This window comes from Schistocerca cancellata, chromosome 8, assembly GCF_023864275.1.
Source record: "Schistocerca cancellata isolate TAMUIC-IGC-003103 chromosome 8, iqSchCanc2.1, whole genome shotgun sequence".
NCBI lineage: Eukaryota > Metazoa > Arthropoda > Insecta > Orthoptera > Acrididae > Schistocerca > Schistocerca cancellata.
Window position 1 is genome coordinate 311627048 of NC_064633.1, and position 22718 is coordinate 311649765.

Here is a 22718-nt window from a genome sequence, read left to right on the forward strand (position 1 = left end):
CTTAGAAAGTTAAAATAATCTTTCTTTTCTTTTCAGCAACAGATTAGTGATAGCAAGTAGCTATCTTGCCCCTAAGAAAGCAAAGAAACACTTGAAAGGCAGGGAGGGGAAAGATGATATAGACTCTTAGTTCACCCAGCCTTATACATTTATAAGTTCTTCAAAGTTCTGTTATGACAACCTCATTATTCTCATTACTTACAATTGCATTATATTTAATGGAATCAATAAGAACAACGAGTCACCATAATTGTACACACTGAGTGATGGGAAAGTATAGAGTGTGAATTCCTAAGGGACCAAACTGCTGAGGTCATTGGTCACAAAGGGTAGAAAAAGGAACTCAAATGTAGCAGCTTAGCCCTCAAACTTCTGCTATTAATATGATACACAAAAGTTCTGGGAGGAATACATATAATGGAAGGAATAAAGGTGACCACTTACTATGATGAGAAGCTGAGTGATGAAAGGCTGAGGGGCATTGCCCTTTTTCAGAGCTCATGAGTACAAAACACACATATACAAAGCTAAATTGTACTCAATGGATACACTCCCTGAGGTAGTCAAGCTTTACCACTAGGAAAATTTTGTTTGCCAAAACAATGGGACTGTGAGTATGTGTGTGTTTTGTATTAGTTTCTTCTGAATGAGGAGTGGTTATATTTACTTCCATTATTTATGAAGTTTTTCTCTTTTTGAAGGCACAAAAACCCACACATTTGTACACAATACAATTTCATTTCAAATTTTTACCTACAATTGACACATCATTATGTACCTTGCTCTGCATTCAGGTTTCTGTTTCAGCAATTAATATTTTAATTTTAATGTGGTTTAGACTTTCTTTGGTTTTTTAACTGCAACAGTGTTAAGACTATTTTACAGAAAACAAATTCTGAATCTACTGGCACTAAACGTACACAACACTCTAGGGGTGAAACTTATTGGTACTGGGCTTAAATGGACAGCTAACCTTCCTGTTTCTGTTGCCAGGATGCAAATATAAATCATTGTTATTATAAGTATGGCAAATAGATGTATCTTCTGCACCTGTTAGACAGCAAAGGGTATTTGCTGTGCAGTTTAACTAACATATTAATTTTTAGATGTCTTTAATTAGACTAATTTCTTTGGGAATTGCTTATTTCAACAGCTGCATGTCTGATTAGAAAATATGCATTCGGGTAAATCATTTTCAATTCGATCAAACATAGACTGGTTATCAGACACCAGAAAAAACTGCTTGAAAATCAATTCCTAATATGTTATTTGGTGCCTTATATACATACAGTGAAACGGAAAACTTTTAAGCACATACCAGAAACCTGTTATAATTTTAAGGATGTAGATATGCTCACAGACTAATGCTTTCACATATGTAGAGCAAAAGAATGGCACTGCAATTCTCAGTAGAAAATCCTATTAAGTAATATGTATTTTACAGCATGTAAATTTATACATATAGTTATAAGAGCTGGAAGTGGCTCTCACGAATGAAAGCTTAAAATACATGTACATAAATCTCGGATACATATGACAATTTCTTAGAATTACAAGTTGTAGTTATACCATCGGTGGCTTAAGAAAAGTCAACAGGGGGTGACAAACCGTGTATACATACTTTGAACTGTCAAAGAAAATTTATTTTCCATTCTACAAGGTAAAATTTCTGAAAAGGAAAGAGTAAAGTCCAATTTGAAAAGTAAATGGGCTTCTTTCTTATGAATGTTCAAAATGGTGGCTTTCAGCATCAATACTTTTCTAGTATTAGTCACTCTTGATTCCATACATCTTACAAAGGTGTACAGTGTCATTTCTGTGCACACCACTTGCATCTCATTTCAAAGTGTGTCCAGGTTGTGTGGTTTACATTTGTACACTTTATCTTTTACTGTGCCCCATAAGAAGAAATCGAATGGCATTAGATGTGGAGAGTGTGGAGGAAGCTCGATTTGCCCACCTGTGTCCAATCCACTGGCCTGGAAAATTTAGATCCACATATGCTCATACATCCCTGTAATAGTGCAGTGGGGTGCCATCTCATTGGTAATAAAATGTGTCACACTGTGTAATGTACGAGTATATAGAATCAACAAGCATTGTTAGGTACTTTTCTCCAGTTACATTACCTTCAAAGCAGGAAAGCCCAAAGAGTCCCCTTGCAGCCAAACCAGCCGAGTACACACAACTGTGCATGTTGACAGTTCCATTAAGTTTGAATCAAGCTTCATTCAGCCAAAGTATGCCACCCATAAATCCTGGTTCACATCTCTCATCTCATGAGTCCATTCACAAAATTCTAATTTTCCACCTGGATTATCATCACTTAGATGTTACACATGAAACATACCTTTCTTCAGAGTGTGTAGCACACACCTACTTTACTCTCATGTCACCCTTGCCTTGAAGATTTTGGAGATGAATGCTGAAACAGTTCCATAAGTACAGCCAAGGATTCATCACTTGTAGCTGTATGAGATCACCCTGATTGCCCTTTATGTGGATCACATACTGTTCCAAGAACTTCAAATCTGCCTCATAAATGTGTAATTGTTAAACTTGAAGGTGGTTCTGTACCATACTTCTGTGCTCCCTGTGAACCACAGCAGCATTTTCAGACTTCCAATGCCACTTAATCACATGCTTCAGGGATCCAAAGTTCATACATACGTCTGCCATGTTGAAGTTACTTCCTTGCCACTAACTAAAGTTTGCGTCATGTGAGAAGGCAACCTAGGTTTCAGCTGTTCTGTGTATCCCCCTCCTCTAGCCACTGGCAGCCAATAATATTCATTCTCTTTCTGGGGGCCTAGCAGAGAGGTACAGCTAGAGAGCAAGAATGTCACTCATACATGCTGCACTGTTGCCGTTTTTCTTTTTTTTTTTTTTTTTTCAGTAGTATAGCTGTGAATGTGTATCCATAAATGTTTAAGTGCAATTAAAAAAGATACAGGTGACGGTCATAAATGTGAAGTGCATCACAAGCAGGCGAGGGGGATTATTTACTGCATTTGTAACTTTTTCAAATGTGAATTTGAAAGCAGATCTCCTACTGTTGACATATGAAAACACAAGAATGGACTCCAGAACCATGTTGTATCGGCAAGAGAACTATAAACAAAAGTGTCAGAGCTATAGGAAGTGTAGAAAAAGTTGGTTTCATTTGGGCAAATAGTTGGCTATTTTGGAGGGGGAAAAAAACATTCAAGATAACATCGCTTGTGCATGAGGCAACAGACAACATCCTACCTGTAGCCTGAACACAGTCTGTGTGGCGTGCCGAAAAGCTTTAGAGTGAAGGCCTTAACAGGGAAGTGATGATGGATATAAGCGTCGAACCTATCATTGTAAATTTACAATCAGATTGTTTGGAAACGGACTCAGATAGAAGTAACAATGGTATTATGATGGAGACTTTGGAAAAAAGTAATAACATTTTTAGCTTTAAAGACTCGTGGTCTTAAAATGTGTTTGGCAATGTGTCAGTTGCATACATAATGAGAACTTCCCAGCCCTTTTAATTAGGACTTAGTATCTTTTTAATTATGCAGGTTATAATGTTCAACATGTTGCCCAAGGACAAGTTAAGTTTATCCCACAATGTTGTATGCTTTAACACGCGAGAATGCAGCTGGATAAATTCGTCAGAAGTCCTATGTTTCTACTGTCATTTTGGTCAATGGTATTAGCATTCCCTGGAGTTATTCGCAGATGATGGTTAATTGTTTGCTTGTTCAGTGGATTATAAATGCAGTCCGTCGTTATAGTGTCGAGCTCATTAATTTACATTCATAAGGCACGTTAACAATGAAATATATGACAACTTACTGACCATTTTTATGATAGTCTTTTACATTAGCTTTTTCTACCACTAATTCTTTTTTACATGCAGTGAAATCACGCAACTACAGTCAAACACACAAACACACACACACACACACACACACACACACACACACACACATTTTTAAAAATTCTGTTGAGTAGAAGCAGTTGTCAAGCAAATATAATGATTTCATTTTGTGACTGAAGTTGTTTTTGTTGTGTATTAAATTTTTACTTATAATGCAGTTCAAATTGCAAGAAATGATAATTATTGCAAGCAGTTTCAACGACCTTGTTGTTAGACAATTGTCATTTTGAGAGTAACTGTACTTTATGTCTTCACACGTCTCACATCCCAACATCATGCAGAGTAAATCAGTGCAGCAGTAGACACAATGTGAATTAATATTTCTCTCATTATGGTTGACCGAAATTAGTTTTAATATTTATTACTCCCCTCATAGATCTGAACAAATAATGCAGTGTGCCGTAGGCAAACAAGCCTGACTGTTGTTGTCAACAGCAGCGCAGTTCAGCAGTGTGGACTTCATTTGCTCGCTCTCCACTACTTCTCATATGCAGTTCTCTCACCCCCCACCCCCCTCTCCCCACTTCCTTTCCACTCCACCTCTATGCATGTAAGTGCCGTCCTGGGTGAAGTGGGCTATAGTTTGAGTAGCAAGAGTGATGATTCTGCTGCCACCTGTTGAACAAGTATAACATTACTTTCTCCCAGAAGCTGAATCCCGTATAATGGAAAATAAATTTTCTGTGACAGTTTAAAGTGCGTATAAATATTTTGATGCACTCTGTATATTTTGTAAGTATTTGGGGGGGGGGGGGGGCGGCTTAGAGCATAAAAGGATGCCTATAGAGTAAAATAATGCTTATACTGGATCACACTATCAAATATAAACAAGCACCAAGGTTCTTGTACCTTCACCAGAGTTGATATATATGTATAGTGTGACTGGTCTCAGAAGTGGCTATCCCTCTGGTGAAGTTAAGAACATAGTGCACACAGTTGTCTGTATGCCGCAAGGACGAGGCTGAAGTGGGAACAGTTGTTACAGGATTTAGTCATGGGTAGCTCATGGAGCACCATAATACTGTTAAGGGAATAGCATTGACTGGGATCGGAGAGTAACTGCAGTAGAATGAAACACATTTCAAGGCGTAAGAGAAATACACACATGGAATCGTTTTTGGAAACTAATAGATTTTTTAGAAATGAGCTTCCATTGTTTCTTCCAAGTTCTTTCCTGGATACCAAGAGATAAGTAAAGGCTGAGATTATGATGGGTAAGTGACATTAGATGTCCAGGAGCAACATGAATGCTCATAGCTGGAGAATGGAAAACTCTAGAGGAGGCTTTTATCTAGCAGTGAATGCCAAATATCTGAAGAAGAAGAGAAGAAGATTTTTTAATCAGAAGAGTAGTGAAAGAGTCAAAGAAATTAGACTAGCAAGGAATTGATTAATAAAGTCACCTGTGACCGAAGTCCAGAGAGAGGCAAATGACACAGAGTAAATTGATAATAAAATGCTAGCAGCAGATGAAATTTGATAATCTTAGAACCTAGAAATGATACTGCCAAGCCAGAGATAAATGGTAAATGGACTTAAAATAGGACTTCACATGTAACTTCTGTTCTGTGTTGCCTCATCTGTGGTTAAGAAGATGGAAGTTTGAAGGCTAGTTAAAAATAATGGGATTTGTAGTGCACCTCCAAAAATTAATTTTGTATATTTAAGGAAAAAACACTGAAATAACAGAAAAGCCATTTTCTTGAAAGATTTTCTTAGAAATTGTGCTGTTCAGTCTTAACACAACTATGTTTTTCTCACTCTCCATTTTGAGATTCACAAACAATTAATGCTACACCCCACTAATTGATACTTGTTTTGACATTGTGAACTTATATGCAAATATTTCAGACATTTGGATCCATAGAATGACATCCCCATAGAAAGGTACATTCTCGAGGAGTGTTACGTGTTAGGATGAGCCACATTTTCGTGGAGTATGGCTCATGTGAACAAAGTGCTGTGGTAAATATTATGACATTACCTGCAGGTATGAGGGCTCATGTCTAATGTCAGACATGTTTGATTTTTTCTCGAAGCTCTGCAGTTTATGAAATTGTAAGGAGGTCAACCAGAGTTGTATAATGCAAGCAGGAACTGTTACAGAGACAGAGATGTCAGAAATTTCAAAATGTAAAAACTTTAGGAGTAGCTGTTTTCATGAGTTGAAGAATATACCTGATTACAAACAATCAGGATTTGCCACTGTTGACATTTACATTCCAAAAGTCTCTGGTCCTACCATATGAATTGTTCCATTCGCCCATTTGCTAAGGAACAATCCACACAATGAAATTCAGTGGATGTAAAAAGGTTTGTATGTATATATGACTGTTTAAGTGGTTTCTGGATAACTTAGCAAGTGTAGTGGATGAATTTACACGAGGGTGTACTGAAAAGTAATGCCTCTGACTTTTCATGTGAAATCTCGCAAAGCTTTTTAAATAAAACAAACTTTATCAACATTCTACATCTTTATTCTTCATGTCTACATATTTATTTCTCAACATAGTTTCTGACACAATGAGAGACCAGTTTGTTCATGTTGTCACTGTAGAATGTTTGACTTTGTTAATGGAACCACAGCCTCACCTGTGTGTGCATCTCTTGATTACCATCAAAGTGAAGTCCAAGAAAATGTTCTTTAAGTTTCGGAAATGGGTGAAAAAGGGATGGGGCCAGCCTGTATGGAGGATAATTGATGACAGTGAAGCCAAAGTGCTGGATTGTTGCAGATGTTGCAGCACTTGTGTGTAGTCTGGCATTGTCATGCTCAAGGGGAGGGTGCTCCAAGCGTAGGAAAACTCTTCAAATTTGAAACTCGATTACAGCATGGTGCTTCTCACGCACTGACAGTTACGTTACTCGCTGCCATGTTACACCGTGCAATTCAGAGCCACAAAGATCTGCAAATATGTAGACATGAAGAATAAAGTTGTAGAATGTTAATTATGTTTATTTTATTTAAAAAGCTTTAAGAGTTTTCACATAAAAAATTCGAAGGCATTGCTGTTCAGCAAGCCGTCTTATATGTATTAAAATAAAAAAAATTCACACTCTTAAGAGAATGCTGTCTTTGGACTTACTGCTCATTTCACATTAGTATCTGATTTGAAAACCAGTGGCGAAATGTCTTCCAGAAAGTAATCAAATGGATCTTCAGGCACTTGTAGCAAATTTAAAATCATCTGGGTACTTATTAGTGAGTATCATGTCAATTAAATTACAAGGTCCTACTCAGAATCCATTTTCTAATCCATTATTATTTGGCTCATATCACTCTATTCCTTCTCTGTGTTAAAATAGCCGCAAAAACTAGACTGGCTACAACACTGTTTTGTATCAGGAGCTCGTTCATAGTCAGCTTTCCATGATTAACTGAGTCACATCTTTATAGATATTGCAGACGTTTTGTACTAAGCAAGATGACTGGCTGGGTCTTGTCCACAAATTTATGAAAGCTAATATGGAAGTGTGGCACTCCTTTCCAGTTGCATTCTTTGTTGGAACCTAGCTTAATAAGGAGAGTCAGCAACTTAGTTTCTTATAAGAGCAAACACAGGAAAAGACAAAAAGATAATAATTAATTAAATGTCGTATTATAGGTTTCCACAAAACCTGTAACTCCTTCTTCTGATTGTACCATGGGCTTGTTAGGCAGCGAAGAGTGTTTCATCCACTACTTGCATACTAGAAAATAAATGTATAGGTGAAACATTTATGTATTCTTCAGCTTGTTATTAAATTAGATCTGCACAAAGAGGGGCCATGTACAGCACACCTAGTCGTGTGCTGTTAAATGGAGTCCATATGTGCATATCAAATGCATTGGTTCCATTCAAGTGTCAACCTAATATTAACTCGTACATATTCCTCTTTTCAAAAGCTTTTAAATGATTCTTCTGATGTGTTAGCATTTTTACAGACGGACACAAATCAAGATATTTTGCTATTGTTATTAAAGGTGTGAAGAGCTGGAATAAGGCTTACAAGAAAAGAAAAATGCTTGTGAAAGGAGTTAAACATAAAAGAATAAATCAGAGGATGATGCTTGTTTCCAGCTTGTTGTCAAGGGTGAAGACAGTCTCTTGTTCATAAGAAGAAAAAATCATGAAAAATTAGCAACATAGTAGCTAAAGAAGGTAGTTAAAATAAAGCAGACTTGTTGGAGGAAGAAGAAATAAACAGGATGATTAGAATTTCTTGTGTGGCTTAGGAAAAGAAGGATAATATGAAACTTATGGTATACGATAAATCGACAAGAGTAGCTTGAATATTCTGAATTACACATAAAGGAATAGAAACTAAGTGACATCACATTTTATTTTCAATCAGTTATTTTCTGAATATTGTCCGTACTATTGTTTGCTGACTTACATTTTAAAAGTATTCCTTTATGACTTGCAAGTCACTAGTGTTTTGATCTGTTCATTTCTTCAGTTTTATCATACCTTTCTGTACAATATTAATCACATATTGAATTCTTGTTTTCTCCAAATAAGCTGTAAGCTTACTCCATTTACTTGTACATATCGCATAATGAATGACTTGTAAGTCATCAGTCCCAGTGCAATCTAAATATCTGTATTAAAAAAAAAAATCATTATAGAAATGCTGCCTCATTGTGTGTTTGTGGATTTTGTTAGACATCACAGCCATTTGAAGATAGAAATGTAACACATTATTAAAAACTGAGATAGTTTAGACAGCTTTATGCAGATAATGCACAGATACAACAATTGCAGACAAATGAAGATGCATAACAGCTTCATGAAATTTTATTTCAGGCTGTCAGGTGATGATAAGTAACTTATTGTAAATGTTTTTTTAACTTCTTGATACTTGAAACAACTGTAAACATTTCAGTTTTTGTAAGCACCAACCATTTTGATAATTAATTGAAACCCTCAGCTACCGACAGGTGTTGTTGATATACCTCGATGGGGGCAGCTGAAAATGTGTGCCCCACCGGGACTCGAACCCAGGATCTCCTGCTTACAAGGCAGATGCTCTATTCATCTGAGCCACTGAGGGTTTCAATTAATTACCATTTATTCTAGAGAAGCTGCACAGTCATCAATGGTATCTGTTCTTTTGAGAACAGTTACTATCTTCATATATATACCAACCATTTTGCTTGTACATTTCAGTCATTGTCTTAAGCTTTATTTTCATTTTCTACATACTCTTAGCAAGTTCTTCCTCTGGCCTCTCTTCTCTGATAAGTTTGTATTTGATCTTAAAAACTTCATTAATAGATTTACTATAATTCTTACCATTACATTCCATCCATATTTAAACATCTTGTATGAATCAAAGCACAGTGAGTGCAGTGTCTTTTATATACTTGTGTGGCATGAGTTAGTTATACAGAGAAAGCTCTGGCATGCCCATTTAATGCATGCAGGACAAAGTGTTTGTGTCTGCTTCCAGAATAAGTATGTAAATGTATGCTGAGCAAGGTTGTGTAGCGGTCAGACTGAATAGGATGGCAGTTAAAATCTGTGTTCAGCCATCTAGAGTTAGGCTTTTCTTGGTTGCTCTAAATCACTTATGGGATATATTGGGATAATCCCTTATAAAAGTACAGGGTGAGTCATAAAGGGCTTTATAACTTTGGAATGATAAACAAACTTATTGATACAACTTACGGAATTGGTAGATGTGTGGTTTTGTGGCAAGTAACCTCAAGTTAGATTCGCATAGTTCACCAGTACCCCCCTCTGCCATCAGGAGTGCCAGTGTAGTGAACAGTTAAAATGGCTTCTTTGACTGGTATTGTGTATTTGGATATGCTCAAAACTTTTAAATTCCACGGATCAACGAAGACAACTGAAATGGGATGGATTACTACCAACAAGATGGCACACCGCCTCATTTAATCAGGGAAGTTCAATATTTCCTTAACAATTGCTTCCAAGATCAGCGAATTTGCCATGAAGGACCAGTCACATGACCATCTTGCTCCCCAGATTTTACACCACTGGATTTTTCTCTCTGGTTTCGTGAAATACCACATGTATGTTCCTCCCCTGCCAAACGATTTAACCAACCTGAAAAATCAAAACTATGCTGCTATTGCATAAGTTACACCCAATTTGCTGCACCAAGTGTAGGAAGAAACTGCTTGCTGTGGGATGTTTGCCGCATTATAAATGTTAGACACATCAAATCAATAAGACACTTGACACTTTTGTGTGAACCTTGAGGAAGTTTTTTTGCTACAAAATGAAACATCTATTGGTCCTGTAAGTTATTTTAATAGTAAATTTCTGTCATTTCAAAGTTGTAAAGACCTTTTCGACTCACCCTGTACATTGATGCTTTCATTCCCCATTCTTTCCCTGATGTGACTTGTGCCCTGTCTCTACTGGCATCATCATCAGTAGAATGTTAAAAGCTTAATGGTTCTTCCTTTCATGAATATGCCATATAACATATACTATGGAGCAAGAGAGAATCAACTTTAAAGATTGTGTGACTTCATCCCACAACCATTGGATTCCACTAATCACTTGATAAATAGTATGACAGAGTGTTATGGTAAAGTCTTTTGTTTTTGCTGTTAGCTCTATAGAATTAGCCTGAAGACCATATATGGGATTTAATTGTATGGGACAATACCATACCACATAAGATAGATTTTAAAAAGAGGGACAGTAATACATAAATAATGGAAAGGCAATCAATTACCTGTAGCGGACTGAAGTGAGGAGTGCTGTAACACATAACAGAAAGCAGCATTTACACTAGCTTTTGAGTGCTAGCTCTTTTTACAGCAGTAGTACACACACTGAAACACAAAACCACACTCCAACTAAATGTATGATTAGCCTATGTGTGAATGTGTGTTGTAGCTAGCACTTGAAAGCTAGTATGAATACTATTTTCTGTTATGTTTTACTGTACTCCATGCATCGATCTGCTTTCCAGGAATTTCCATTAAAATAACCAGTAAAAATGTTGAAAATAAAACCCATTAGAAGTATTATCACTGAACAAGTGGGAAAGTGGACTGTATGGAGAAAAAATGTCGAAAGAATGCCCATTTATAAGACATGGGCCAGTTAAGGAGAAAATTATGCATACATGAAGTAAAGGAAGGCAATTCCATATTCCTTATCCACTTTCTTCTATTTTTATATCATGTGCTTTATTTAAACTAGCAATTTTTTTTAAAATCCCTCTCTGATTAGCTTTATTCATTTCCCCATTGCATACATCATTATATTTTTTTACATACTTCAGGCCACATGTTCCATGCACCTTCTTTATTTTCTTATCATATGTTAACTGATGTTCCTTTCTAATTTTATACCTCAATGTAGAATATTGCTAACTTGAGGTTATTTGGTTCTTTAACAGCTGCTTGAAAACCATGGAAAATGTGTTCATTCATGCTACCTCACATTTTGTGTTCCACAAAGCCTATCAGAAATAATATCTTTTAAGTGGATATAACAAATGAATGTGTGACGACAATGAAAAGCAGTTAGTCTTTACACAGTCTTCATGCTGCATCATCAACAATCTGACACTAATAGTAATCTGATGAAGTTGTAACTAAAGGTTGTTTATACTACTTTACATGAACTCATGAGCACTTGTAGTAGAGACGACCACATATGAGATGGTGGCTTTTGAACTCAATGATGTGGTGATTATTCTGGATAGTATGGCTGCAAACAGTTGTTGTTGTTGTTGTTGTTGTTGTTGTTGTTGTTGTTCATAACTGAAATGGAAAAATGTGTGCTACACTGTGGCCCATCTGCCTTCTGTTATAATCTGCAGTAGTCAGTTGTACCATACCCCTTGTTAACAGCAAATTGTTGTCCATAGTAGTTGGGCCTATGCATGAATAACATCCAGCATTATAGTGATAGATTATTGTAAATAAAGCATACAGATTAAATGTCTATGAATTTCTTTCTTTTATTAATGTGTACGTTGACTAATTACACATCCCTGAAGGTTCTTCATCTTGGTGGGATCTACAGAACATAGTGTATGAATGATAGGATGACAGCCACAGATTTCATTGTGTCAAGATCCTCATGGTACAGTTGGTGGCATGTGAAACTCTCATTGCTCGGACGACTTTAAAGATTAAATAGTGTCTGTCCCATGTATTTCGAACTAAAAGTTGTAGTTGTGATGAAGTCCACTGTTACCATGTATATTGCCCATCTTGCACTTGACAGTCACGCTAACATCCAGCACAAGACAAACATCCCAGTCAAGTGATACAGTGAATTTGCTGTGATAACAGAAGTACTTTCACTCCAGTTGGCAACCTTCTCAAATTTAATTACTCATGAGGTTGCGCGTGCGCACGCTCGCGCGTGTGTTTGTGTGTGTGTGTGTGTGTGTTTTAATGCTTTATGGTAACTTCCACTTGTAATGAACAAAGATAATTCAACTTTACATGATCGTTATTCTTCTTAAAAATTGTCATTCTGATGAGCTGGGTGAACTAAAACACAAATAGGTTTTTTTTTTTTTTTTTGTATGTGTCCATTTCATTTGTTGCTGTCTTTATAATTGTTGGTAAACTTATTCCAGAATTGTACCTACAAGTTGTAAAGGAAAGCATCCCAAAGGATGAACTAAAAATGGTAGAAGAGCAATGGGGTGGATTCAAGGGAACAGTAGTAAGTGCAGTGGAAGCAAAATTAGAAGGAAGAATGAGAGAAGAGGAACATGGCTTCAGAACAGAAAGGTCCACAGTGGAACTAATTTTGCTGTAAGACAACTGAAGGAACAGCACTATGCATATGGAATAGATCTACTAATGACCTTCCTGGACATTGAAAAAGTGTATGATAGTTTATGTAGAAACAATGTGTGGAAAGCCCTGGAGAACAGAGGAGTAGCAAAACAGATTATTTGGAGGATAAGAGAAATGTACAATGGAAGTGTGAGCTGTGTGAAAGTGGGAGGAGGGAGATCAGCCTGGACTAAACAGAAGAATGGCTTGAGGCAAGGAAGTTCACTTTCATCATTACTCTTCATTGTAGTGACGGATGATATAATGAGTACAGTAGCACAAGTAATTGGTGAAAGCAAAAAGAAAGCTATGGTGTTTGTAGATGATTTGATGATTTGGAGGAATAAGGAGGAGGGAGTACAAGAGCAGTTGGACGTATGGGAACGAACAGTACAGGAATATGGTATGAAATTTGGTATAAGTAAGAGTGAGATGATTATCACAGCTAGAAAGAAGGAGAGAGGAACAACTGGAATAATGATTGGTGGAGAACGATTGAGGAGAGTGGAGAGTTTCAAGTACCTAGGAAGCCTGTTACAGGAAGATGCGAAAAAGACAGAGAGATAAATGAGCGGGGGAGAAAAGCAGAAGCATTTTGGAAGAGTGTCAGAAGTTTGATATGGAGCAAGTATGTACCCCAAATCAGTAAAAAGGTTGTATACCGGTCTCCCGATCCTGACACATGCATTAAAAACCTGCGTTATGAAAGGAAGGGAGGAAAACAAAGTACAGGCTAGTGAGATGGATTCCTTGAGAAACAGCATTGGAGTGACAAAGATAGGCAGGTTAAGAAATGAGAGGATCAGAGAAATAATGAAGGTGGAACCATTGCAGGAGGAGACAGAGAAGTCAAGGCTGAGATGGTATGGACATGTTAAGAGATGGAGGAGAAGAGGATACCCAAGAGGATACACGAGATAGAACTGGAGGGAAAGAAACCAAGAGGAAGACCAAGAGACAGATGGCTGAAAGGAGTAGAGGAATATGTCCAGAAGAAAGGAGAAGACTGGACCAAGGTGAAGACGGAGAGATGGTGGCAAGACAGAAGATGATGGAGAGGCTTATATTCCATACAGACCCAGCCAGAGGCTGGAAACTGTCCAAGATGATGATGATGATGATGATGATGATGATGATGATGTGAGTCTATCACTGTAGACCACACCACCACCTCATGTATGACTTGTTTTTCATTGATCATTAATGGTTGTGATGATGATATATGAAGATTTTTGTGACTGAGTGATATGTTGAATATTTTGCACATTTCCAGTGTGGTGAATGTTGCTAATAGTCATGATAGGAAAAGTGTATAATATTCTTTATTTGGAAGTTATGTTATATTAACTCTGTAGATTATGTGTTCTAATTTTTCACGGTTGCTTCTAAACTTAAAAATTTCATCATCAATATAAAATGCTTTTAAACACAAAGCTGTTTATTTTTGCGCTACTGGATACACATTAAGTATATACAGGATACACATTAAGTATGAAGATCAGTGAAAAGTGCTTAAGTTTCTGAACGTGAATCTTTCACCTCTTTGCCTCCACCCCTACCCCAACATAGCTCAATTTTATTCAAATCATCTTTCGCAATATTCCAAAGACATTCCACTGATACTTTTTGAGGTGTGTATCAACATTGCATTTACTACTGCAAAATAAAATAAAAGTTGAAGAAAAAGACTACTTGAGGTTTAACATTGTGTTGAGATAATTAAAGACAAACTACAGACAGCATCTGTGTTTTATGGAGCCATTCTGACACATTCCCAAAGTGATTTGGGGGAACCAAGAAAAACTCAGTCAGGCTGGCCAGATAAAGAAAAAAGGACTTGAGAAACCACCTCAAAATTCCATAATATAAATATCTAATATTATGTGAAAGGTGCCCCAGTGTTGCTTGTTAATTTCCATAATGATGCAAGGTGCTTTCTAGGAGAAAACACAATTTCTTTAGCAAGAACAGTAATTTTTATTCATCCCCTCATGAAAATGAATTTTTAAAATGTATACAATTTGTTATCTCAATCAGTTACCACTTGAAATTGAATAAAAGTATTGAAGTATCATTCTGTGCACTTCTGGCATTCAAATACAAGCAAAGGTGAATACATTTAATTTTTTGCTTTACTTTGTTACTATAGTTTGGGGTATTATAATGAATCCATATTTTATTTATTACTGATGTCAAGAACTTCAGGATGCTTATCCATATTTAAAGTAAACTAAAAACTGTAACAGCTCTTGTTTGATACATCATAATTTCCATATGACACATGTGATGTACTTTCACAACCTGTATCACAATACATTCATCTTCCCTCAAATGTCATGCTTATTGAAAGGGGAAACACTCATTAAATTTTTCATCTTTAGTCATGACTATCTCCATAGTTTCTAAATGAGATACCAGTAATGGCATTAGTGCTTTCTAGGAACTACTTGGTCACACTCTTTAGAGTGCTTCTTCCACAAAATACTACAGCATGGATCAGTGTTCACCATAATATTACAGTCTTAATACAAATTCCAGCCATTCTCCTCAAGCACATTCTTAGAGACGTACTGTTCTCAACTTTATGTGGTAAATTATAAATAATTTCTTCTGTTTGCTTCAAGCTACTCATTGAGACACATTATGCAATCTTTGTGGACACCAGCTTGTTTTACCAATATGCTTCTGGAAATGACAGGCTTTTATCTGTATTTTTCAGTTAACTCCGATGAAATACTTTGCTCATACAACTATATAGACATATATTAAAAAAGAAAAATACAATTTTTCTATTTCTCACCTAGAGCAAGGGTGACAGTTTATTAAAAATTTAGTTCTCTGTATGGCATTCTCTTGGTGCAACTCCAGTGATTTCAGTTTTTTGTTGTAATGCATGTCATTTCCCAACATTGTTATCGTTATAAACATTGCAGTTACTCATGCTCCAAACAGTGATTTTACAATGTGTGTGACTGCCATTGTTAAGAAAAAAGGTCACCACTTTAATAGTGCTGACATAAATACCGTGCTACAATGCTCTTAATCTGAAACTCAGATACCTGTTGAAATAAAACACATGAAGGAGGTGGCTCTCTTGCAATTAAACTGCTGCCTTATGAAACTAAAGGATGGACATAAACCATCATATCATTCTCTTTACATCCACACAGAATGAAACTGAGGAGTTGGACGTAGCAGTTGATTCGTTTCTTGAAAATGGAACATGGGAGACTTACGATTCCGACATCTATTTGGGAGAGCCTATGCTGAGGGTAAGGAAAGGAATGCAAGTGTGTACTGTGTGTTTGCTTTGCATGTTTTGTGCATGTAAATGTTTGGAATCAATTATGAAAACCCGCTTTAGCCCTTCTGTGTGGTTTGGTGAAGCATGCAGAAAAAGTGGCTTTCTGTATATAGGTTTGGATTTTGGTATGTAGCTTGTCATACTGGATTGTATGTAGTGCTTTGAGCTAACTTGCTTATGAGTTTGTCTTATCAGTGCTTCATGAGCTATTGTATGGCACTAGAAATATTAACCAGGATATTTGGTAGTTCTTTGTATTGCTCTAAGGATGTAGATTTTATTTTGAGAATTGTGCAATATAACCATTGAATTTTAAATTTCTTATCAAAACATTGATTACTAAATTGATGCTGAAGATTTATACTGTTAAATTAATTGATGCTCAACGTTGTTCAATTATGTAGTTGTGTGGAATATTTATGCAGTAACATACCCAGAGACATTTGGTTTTGTACAACATGTATCATATGTGTCAGTAAGCAAAAGTCTTATTTGCATGCAGCTGTTGTGTTTAAAGAATGCTTTGCATAATTGTACTTCAAAAATAAAAATATGTAACTGGGAAGATGTGATATTGTGGCAAAAGCACACTTGGTTTCTATGTTTTAATCTGTAACATTTAAAACCTCCAGATTAAAATGTGCTGCTCGTAACATTTTTGTAACACAGCTCTAAACTTCTGAAAAAGAAAACTCATTCCTAACTCTTAAATAAAGCTTCAGATGACTTCAACATCAATAAAGTTTTAGAATGTGCAACATTAATATCAAAATATTTACAAAATAATTAGTGTTGTATAAGTTGTATAAATTCTGTCATTTTAATTTCCAATTGCCCAGTATGATATTGAAATACTTCACAGGTTTTGGGATTTGATGAAGATGAAGGTCCAAATGCTGACTTGCAGTACAGCATTAAATCAGGTCGTGGTATAGGAAAATTCAAGATTCATCCCAAAACTGGTATTGTCTACTCATCACGTGATTTTCAAGCAGGCCAGGAATATGATCTGAGGGTAAGCAACAGATTATTTACATGTCTGATCATCAGTTGTGTGTTCAATTAATATCTGAGTGTGCTATAACCTTATGAGTAATATGTAGCTTTAACTGTATTTATACCATGCATTACACTTTGTAATACTGAGTCATGATTTACTACAAACACCTGTGTTTCCATTATGGGTCATTTGTGTACATTTTAGTCATAAAACTGATCAGCATATTTCATAAGAGAATAACAGTCTCATATCCTCATATGTGTGTGTCTAAAATTTTGTGTCAGGCAACATAAAAGTTCACCACATGCAGATATATTTTTGATACACTTAGTGTAAGTTTAATAATTACTTTTATGCTACACTTAATGAAAATTTAGTAATTACTTTTATTAAGAAAAGCATCTAGTTTGATATTAGCTCATTTGCAGAAAATTGCTTAAGATTTGTGTGGCTTAAATGAATATTACAAATTTCATCAGAACAACAATGAAATATTAAGGTGCAATATTTATCATGAAAAACAGCATTCTTTCAAATCCTAATTTCATAAGAGTAATTAAACTGTATGTCTGTGTTTATGCTTGGAGGTCTTGAGTTAAATACACAGTTCCTTATGTCAACTTTTTTCTTTTTAATCTGGTGTAAAGCAGAAAGATTAACTTACCAAGCACCACTGTAATAATGAAGGGCTGTTAGTTTTGTGTTTTGTGAGAAAGCACCAACTTCACCTAACATCCTAAGTCATTAATTAAAATCCAGATGCAGCAATATTTAAAAACATGTTTCAATATGCACTACGTGCTTGGGAATATAACAAAGTACAGATTGAAATTACATGAGAACTTTATCATACACATTGTTATGAACTCACTTTCTGAGCTCATTTTAGCTAAGCTAGAGGTCTGACAGAAATATCTCTGTCAGCTTGCACTCACCATAAATATGACACATTGAGTTGCATACAGGCACGACAAACAGACATTACACAATTACACATTAACTTTCGGCCAAAGCCTTCTTCAGAAAAGGAAACACACACACACACACACACACACACACACACACACACACACACACACACATAAGCAAGTACACATTACACACACACATGACCGCCATCACCGGCAGCTCAGATCAGAATGCAACTATCATTCAGAACAGATAGGGTGGGGAAGGGGAAGGAATAGTAAGGTACACGTAGGGGCAGAGAAGAACACTATCTGGCAGGGCACGCAGGGACTAGACTGCCAACAGGCACAGTGTTGGGAGGCCTTGGGACAGGGAGGGAGTGGGTTCGAAAAAGGAGAGGTGCAGGGAAGGGGAAAGATGGATGGGTGCATTGGCAGAGGGTGACACACAAAGAGGGTGAGGGAACAAGATCAGGGAGGAGGTGATAAGACAGAGAAGGGGTGGAGGGTGTGGGGACAGTAGATTACTGTAGGTTGAGGCCAGGATAATTTATAGAGCGGAGAATGTAAGGACAATTCCCATTTGCACAGCTCAGAAGAGCTAGTGGTGGAGGAGAAGATCCAGTTGGCTCAGGCAGTGAAGCAATCATTGAAATCAAGCATGTTATGTTCAGCTGGATGTTGTGTCACAGGGAGCTCAGTTCTTGGCCACAGTTTGGCAGTGACTGTTCGTACTGGTGGACAGCTGGCAGGTAGTCACACCAATATAAAAAGCTGTGCAATGATTGCAGTGGAGCTGGTATTTGACATGGGTGCCTTCACAGGTGGCCCGACCTCTGGTTAGGTAGAACAAGCCTAAGCCTAAGCATATGGAGTAGGAAGTGCTGGTGGGTGGATTGGGAAAATCTTGCTCCTGGGTCTTCCACAGGGATATGATCCCTGTGGCAAGGTACTGGGATTGAGAGTGGCATAAGGATAGACTAGTATGTTTTGGAGGTTGGGTAAGCGACAGAACACCACTTTTAGAGGGGTGATATAGATCTTGGGTAGGACGCTCCTCATTTCAGGGCATGATGATAATAAGTGATCAAAGCCATGGATAGGATGTTGTTCAGTTGTTCCAGTTCCTTATGTGGACAGAGGTCTAGATGGAGCCATCTGAGTGGAGGAGATCAACATCCAGGTAGGTGGCATGCTGGGTTGAGGATGACCAGGTGAAACCAAAGGGAGAGAAGGTGTTGAGGTTGTGAAGGAATGAGGATGGGTATCTTGTTCCTGAGTCCAGATCATGAAAGTATCATCTATGAATCTGAACCAGTCTAGGGGCTTGTCATTTTGGGAGGTTAGAAAGGTCTCCTTTAGATGGCCCATAAATAGGCTGGCATAAGAGGATGCCATGGCTGTGCCTCAGATTTCTTTTGTATACCATCCCTTCAAAGGAGAAGTAGTTATTAATTGGATAGAGTTACTAGGTGTGTGAGGAATGATGTGGTGGGTTTGGAGTCTGAAGGACATCAGGAAAGGTGGCTTTCAATAGCAGTAAAATCATGGACATGAGAGATGTTGGTGAATAGGGAAGTAGTACCAATAGTGACAAGGAGTGGTTCAGGAGGTTAAAGGGGTTGGAAGGTTGGTGAAGGAAGTGGTTGATATCTTCGATATAGGAGACTAGATTAAGGGTAATTGGTTGGATGTGTTGGTCAATGAGGGCCGAAATTCTTCCAGTGGGGGCACAATAACCAGCTACAGTTGTTGAGTTTGTGGATGTTGGAGAACATGTAGAAGGTGAGCGTGCAGGGTGCCTTAGAGGGCAGTGGGAAATGGATTCAGGGGAGAGGTGCTGGAAGGGGGTGGGATCACTCTGGCAGAGTTTACAGGTGGAGGAGAGACCTTTTGCCATGTAGTCACTGTGATTCATAACAATGAACCTTTGTTTGCAGGTAGGATGATTGGACCAGTATTTATTTTCAGGTTGTGTATGACTGTTGTTCCTTCTGCTGAAATTTTGGTGTTGTAAGGAAGGGACCTGGGAAAGGATGATGAGACCAAGTTGGAGGAAGGAATTCCTGGATGATGACCAGGGGGTGGTTAGGTGAGGGGAGGGAGGATTATGTTTGGATGGTGGTATGAACTGGGAGAAGCAGGGTTCAATGTTGGAATTACGTTGGCTTTCGTTGGAGGGATTGGTGGCAAAGTAGTGTTTCTGTTGCAGGGATTGGGAAAAGGAGAGTAATTCTTTGACAAGTCCAAAGTGTTTAAATTTGGGTGTAGGGCTAAAGGTGAGGTCTTTGGATAGGACTGAAACTTCTATGGGACTAAGTGTTTTGGTGATGTGTTGGTAGGCAGTTTTTGGGGATATATTAAATTGATAGGGTGTGTATTGCTATGAGGGGTCAATGAGGAGGAATACTGTGGGTAGTGTAATGGATGGATAGCGGTGCCCAAGGCAGCTGTAGGATTTCAACTGGTTGGATGACTTATGAAGGTAGTGTCTGAAATGCTCCTCCAGGTGCTGGAGAGCAAGGGATTCAATTTCAGAGATGATATGCATGTACAAGTATCTTGTGGAGGGAACAGAGGTGGCTTTGGAATGCTTGTGACATACAGGGTTATTACAAATGATTGAAGCGATTTCACAGCTCTACAATAACTTTATTATTTGAGATATTTTCACAATGCTTTGCACACACATACAAAAACTCAAAAAGTTTTTTTAGGCATTCACAAATGTTCGATATGTGCCCCTTTAGTGATTCGGCAGACATCAAGCCGATAATCAAGTTCCTCCCACACTCGGCGCAGCATGTCCCCATCAATGAGTTCGAAAGCATCGTTGATGTGAGCTCGCAGTTCTGGCACGTTTCTTGGTAGAGGAGGTTTAAGCACTGAATCTTTCACGTAACCCCACAGAAAGAAATCGCATGGGGTTAAGTCGGGAGAGCGTGGAGGCCATGACATGAATTGGTGATCATGATCTCCACCACGACCGATCCATCAGTTTTCCAATCTCCTGTTTGAGAAATGCCGAACATCATGATGGAAGTGCGGTGGAGCACCATCCTGTTGAAAGATGAAGTTGGCGCTGTCGATCTTCAGTTCTGGCATGAGCCAATTTTCCGCGGGCTACGCGTGAAACTTGCCCGCATGCGTTCAACCGTTTCTTCGCTCACTGCAGGCCGACCCTGTGATTTCCCCCTACAGAGGCATCCAGAAGCTTTAAACTGCGCATACCATCGCTGAATGGAGTTAGCAGTTGGTAGATCTTTGTTGAACTTCGTCCTGAAGTGTCGTTGCACTGTTATGACTGACTGATGTGAGTGCATTTCAAGCACGACATACGCTTTCTCGGCTCCTGTCGCCATTTTGTCTCACTGCGCTTTCGAGCACTCTGACAGCAGAAACCTGGAGTGCGGCTTCAGCCGAACAAAACTTTATGAGTTTTTCTACGTATCTGTAGTGTGTCGTGACCATATGTCAATGAATGGAGCTACAATAAATTTATGAAATCGCTTCAATCATTTGTAATAGCCCTGTATAGAGGTCTTTTTGCAGTACCAGGTCTATGAGGGTCAGGGGCTGGTGGAATCTGAAAAGGTGAGGATCATTGTGAAGGAAGGGGTGGGATTCAGAGAAAGGAATTTTTACATACGGCTTTATTCATAAACCTCTGAAAAATAACAGAAATCAGCCTCTAGTGGATCCCCACCTAATAACACACAGGGCAACTGATATGAACGGTACAACTGAAAGCACATAAAAAGAGCCAGTCAGTGCTGATGCATATATATGCATGCTTCACTGGCAGATGGCATGACAGAGACCACGACGCGTGGATGCCTCCACATGTGGCCTCAAGCAGCTGGCCTGTGTTGTTACAGTTGGCGGACAATTCATGCACACATGTGTGACAACACCATACTCAGTGCAATTAACACTCACATGCATTAGTAGCAGGTTACAGCAGATAAATAAAAATATACACAAATACCTAAAAATATAGAAAAAATGTGTTAAACTACATGAAAATATGCACAAATGTGTACAGAAATGTGAGAGAAAAGGAATGGATGAATTATGAAAGTATGCGTGTGTTAGGATAAGGGAAGAGAGGGGAAATGGGATCAGTTAGCTTGAGGATCATAAGTTTGTGTGGCGTGGGTAGGTATGGAAACTAAAATACTAAAATCTGCCAGGATGAGGGAAAAAGTGGGTTCAATAGGAATAATTATAATTATCAATGGGCAGAATTTGGGGCATTAGATGCTGCATCAACAATCTGCATCATTGCATAGCCATGTGTCATGTGTGGACAAGATCGATCAGAAGTGTGTGCGGCTTGGAAGGCGGTGAATAACATGGGAAAGAAGAGACACCGTGAATAGTAATGCTATAGAGTACAGTAACAAAGGAAAATATCACTATGTTGTGGGATGGGAAATAAACCATTACTCAGAATCAAGCAATGGAAACTCCAGGTTGGAATATCAACAATCTGTTATATTATTATTGTTATTATTATATTATAGACAGTTGACATCAGTTATGACAATCAGCATTAGTTATTTGTAGTACAAATATGATTAACATCAAAGAAATAATGTCTAATTCACCTCCAAAGTGAGTTAATTGGCTGTTTGTTTATTTATAAAAATGGGAAAAGAAATATCCATGGCTAGCATGTGTCTAAGTTGTAACTTACAGTTAAAATTTCCAGGAAATTTATGAAAGAGTTAAGATTGACAAGGAACTGTTGATTACAGCAAAAGAAATTAAATAAATACAATTTTGTCAGAGATTAACCTCTTTATTGAATGATATATGTTCAA

The 22718-nt window shown here is 37.7% G+C and overlaps 1 protein-coding gene across 1 annotated transcript in view; it reads left to right on the forward strand.

Moving 5' to 3' along the window:
• The window catches only part of LOC126095266 (fat-like cadherin-related tumor suppressor homolog), an 892347-nt gene that overhangs the window by 702502 nt on the left and 167127 nt on the right, over positions 1-22718 (forward strand). The window contains exons 7-8 of the mRNA XM_049910026.1: positions 15851-15952; positions 16847-16999. Coding sequence (XP_049765983.1) covers positions 15851-15952; positions 16847-16999 — 255 coding nt within the window. The remainder of the gene's footprint in view (positions 1-15850; positions 15953-16846; positions 17000-22718) is intronic.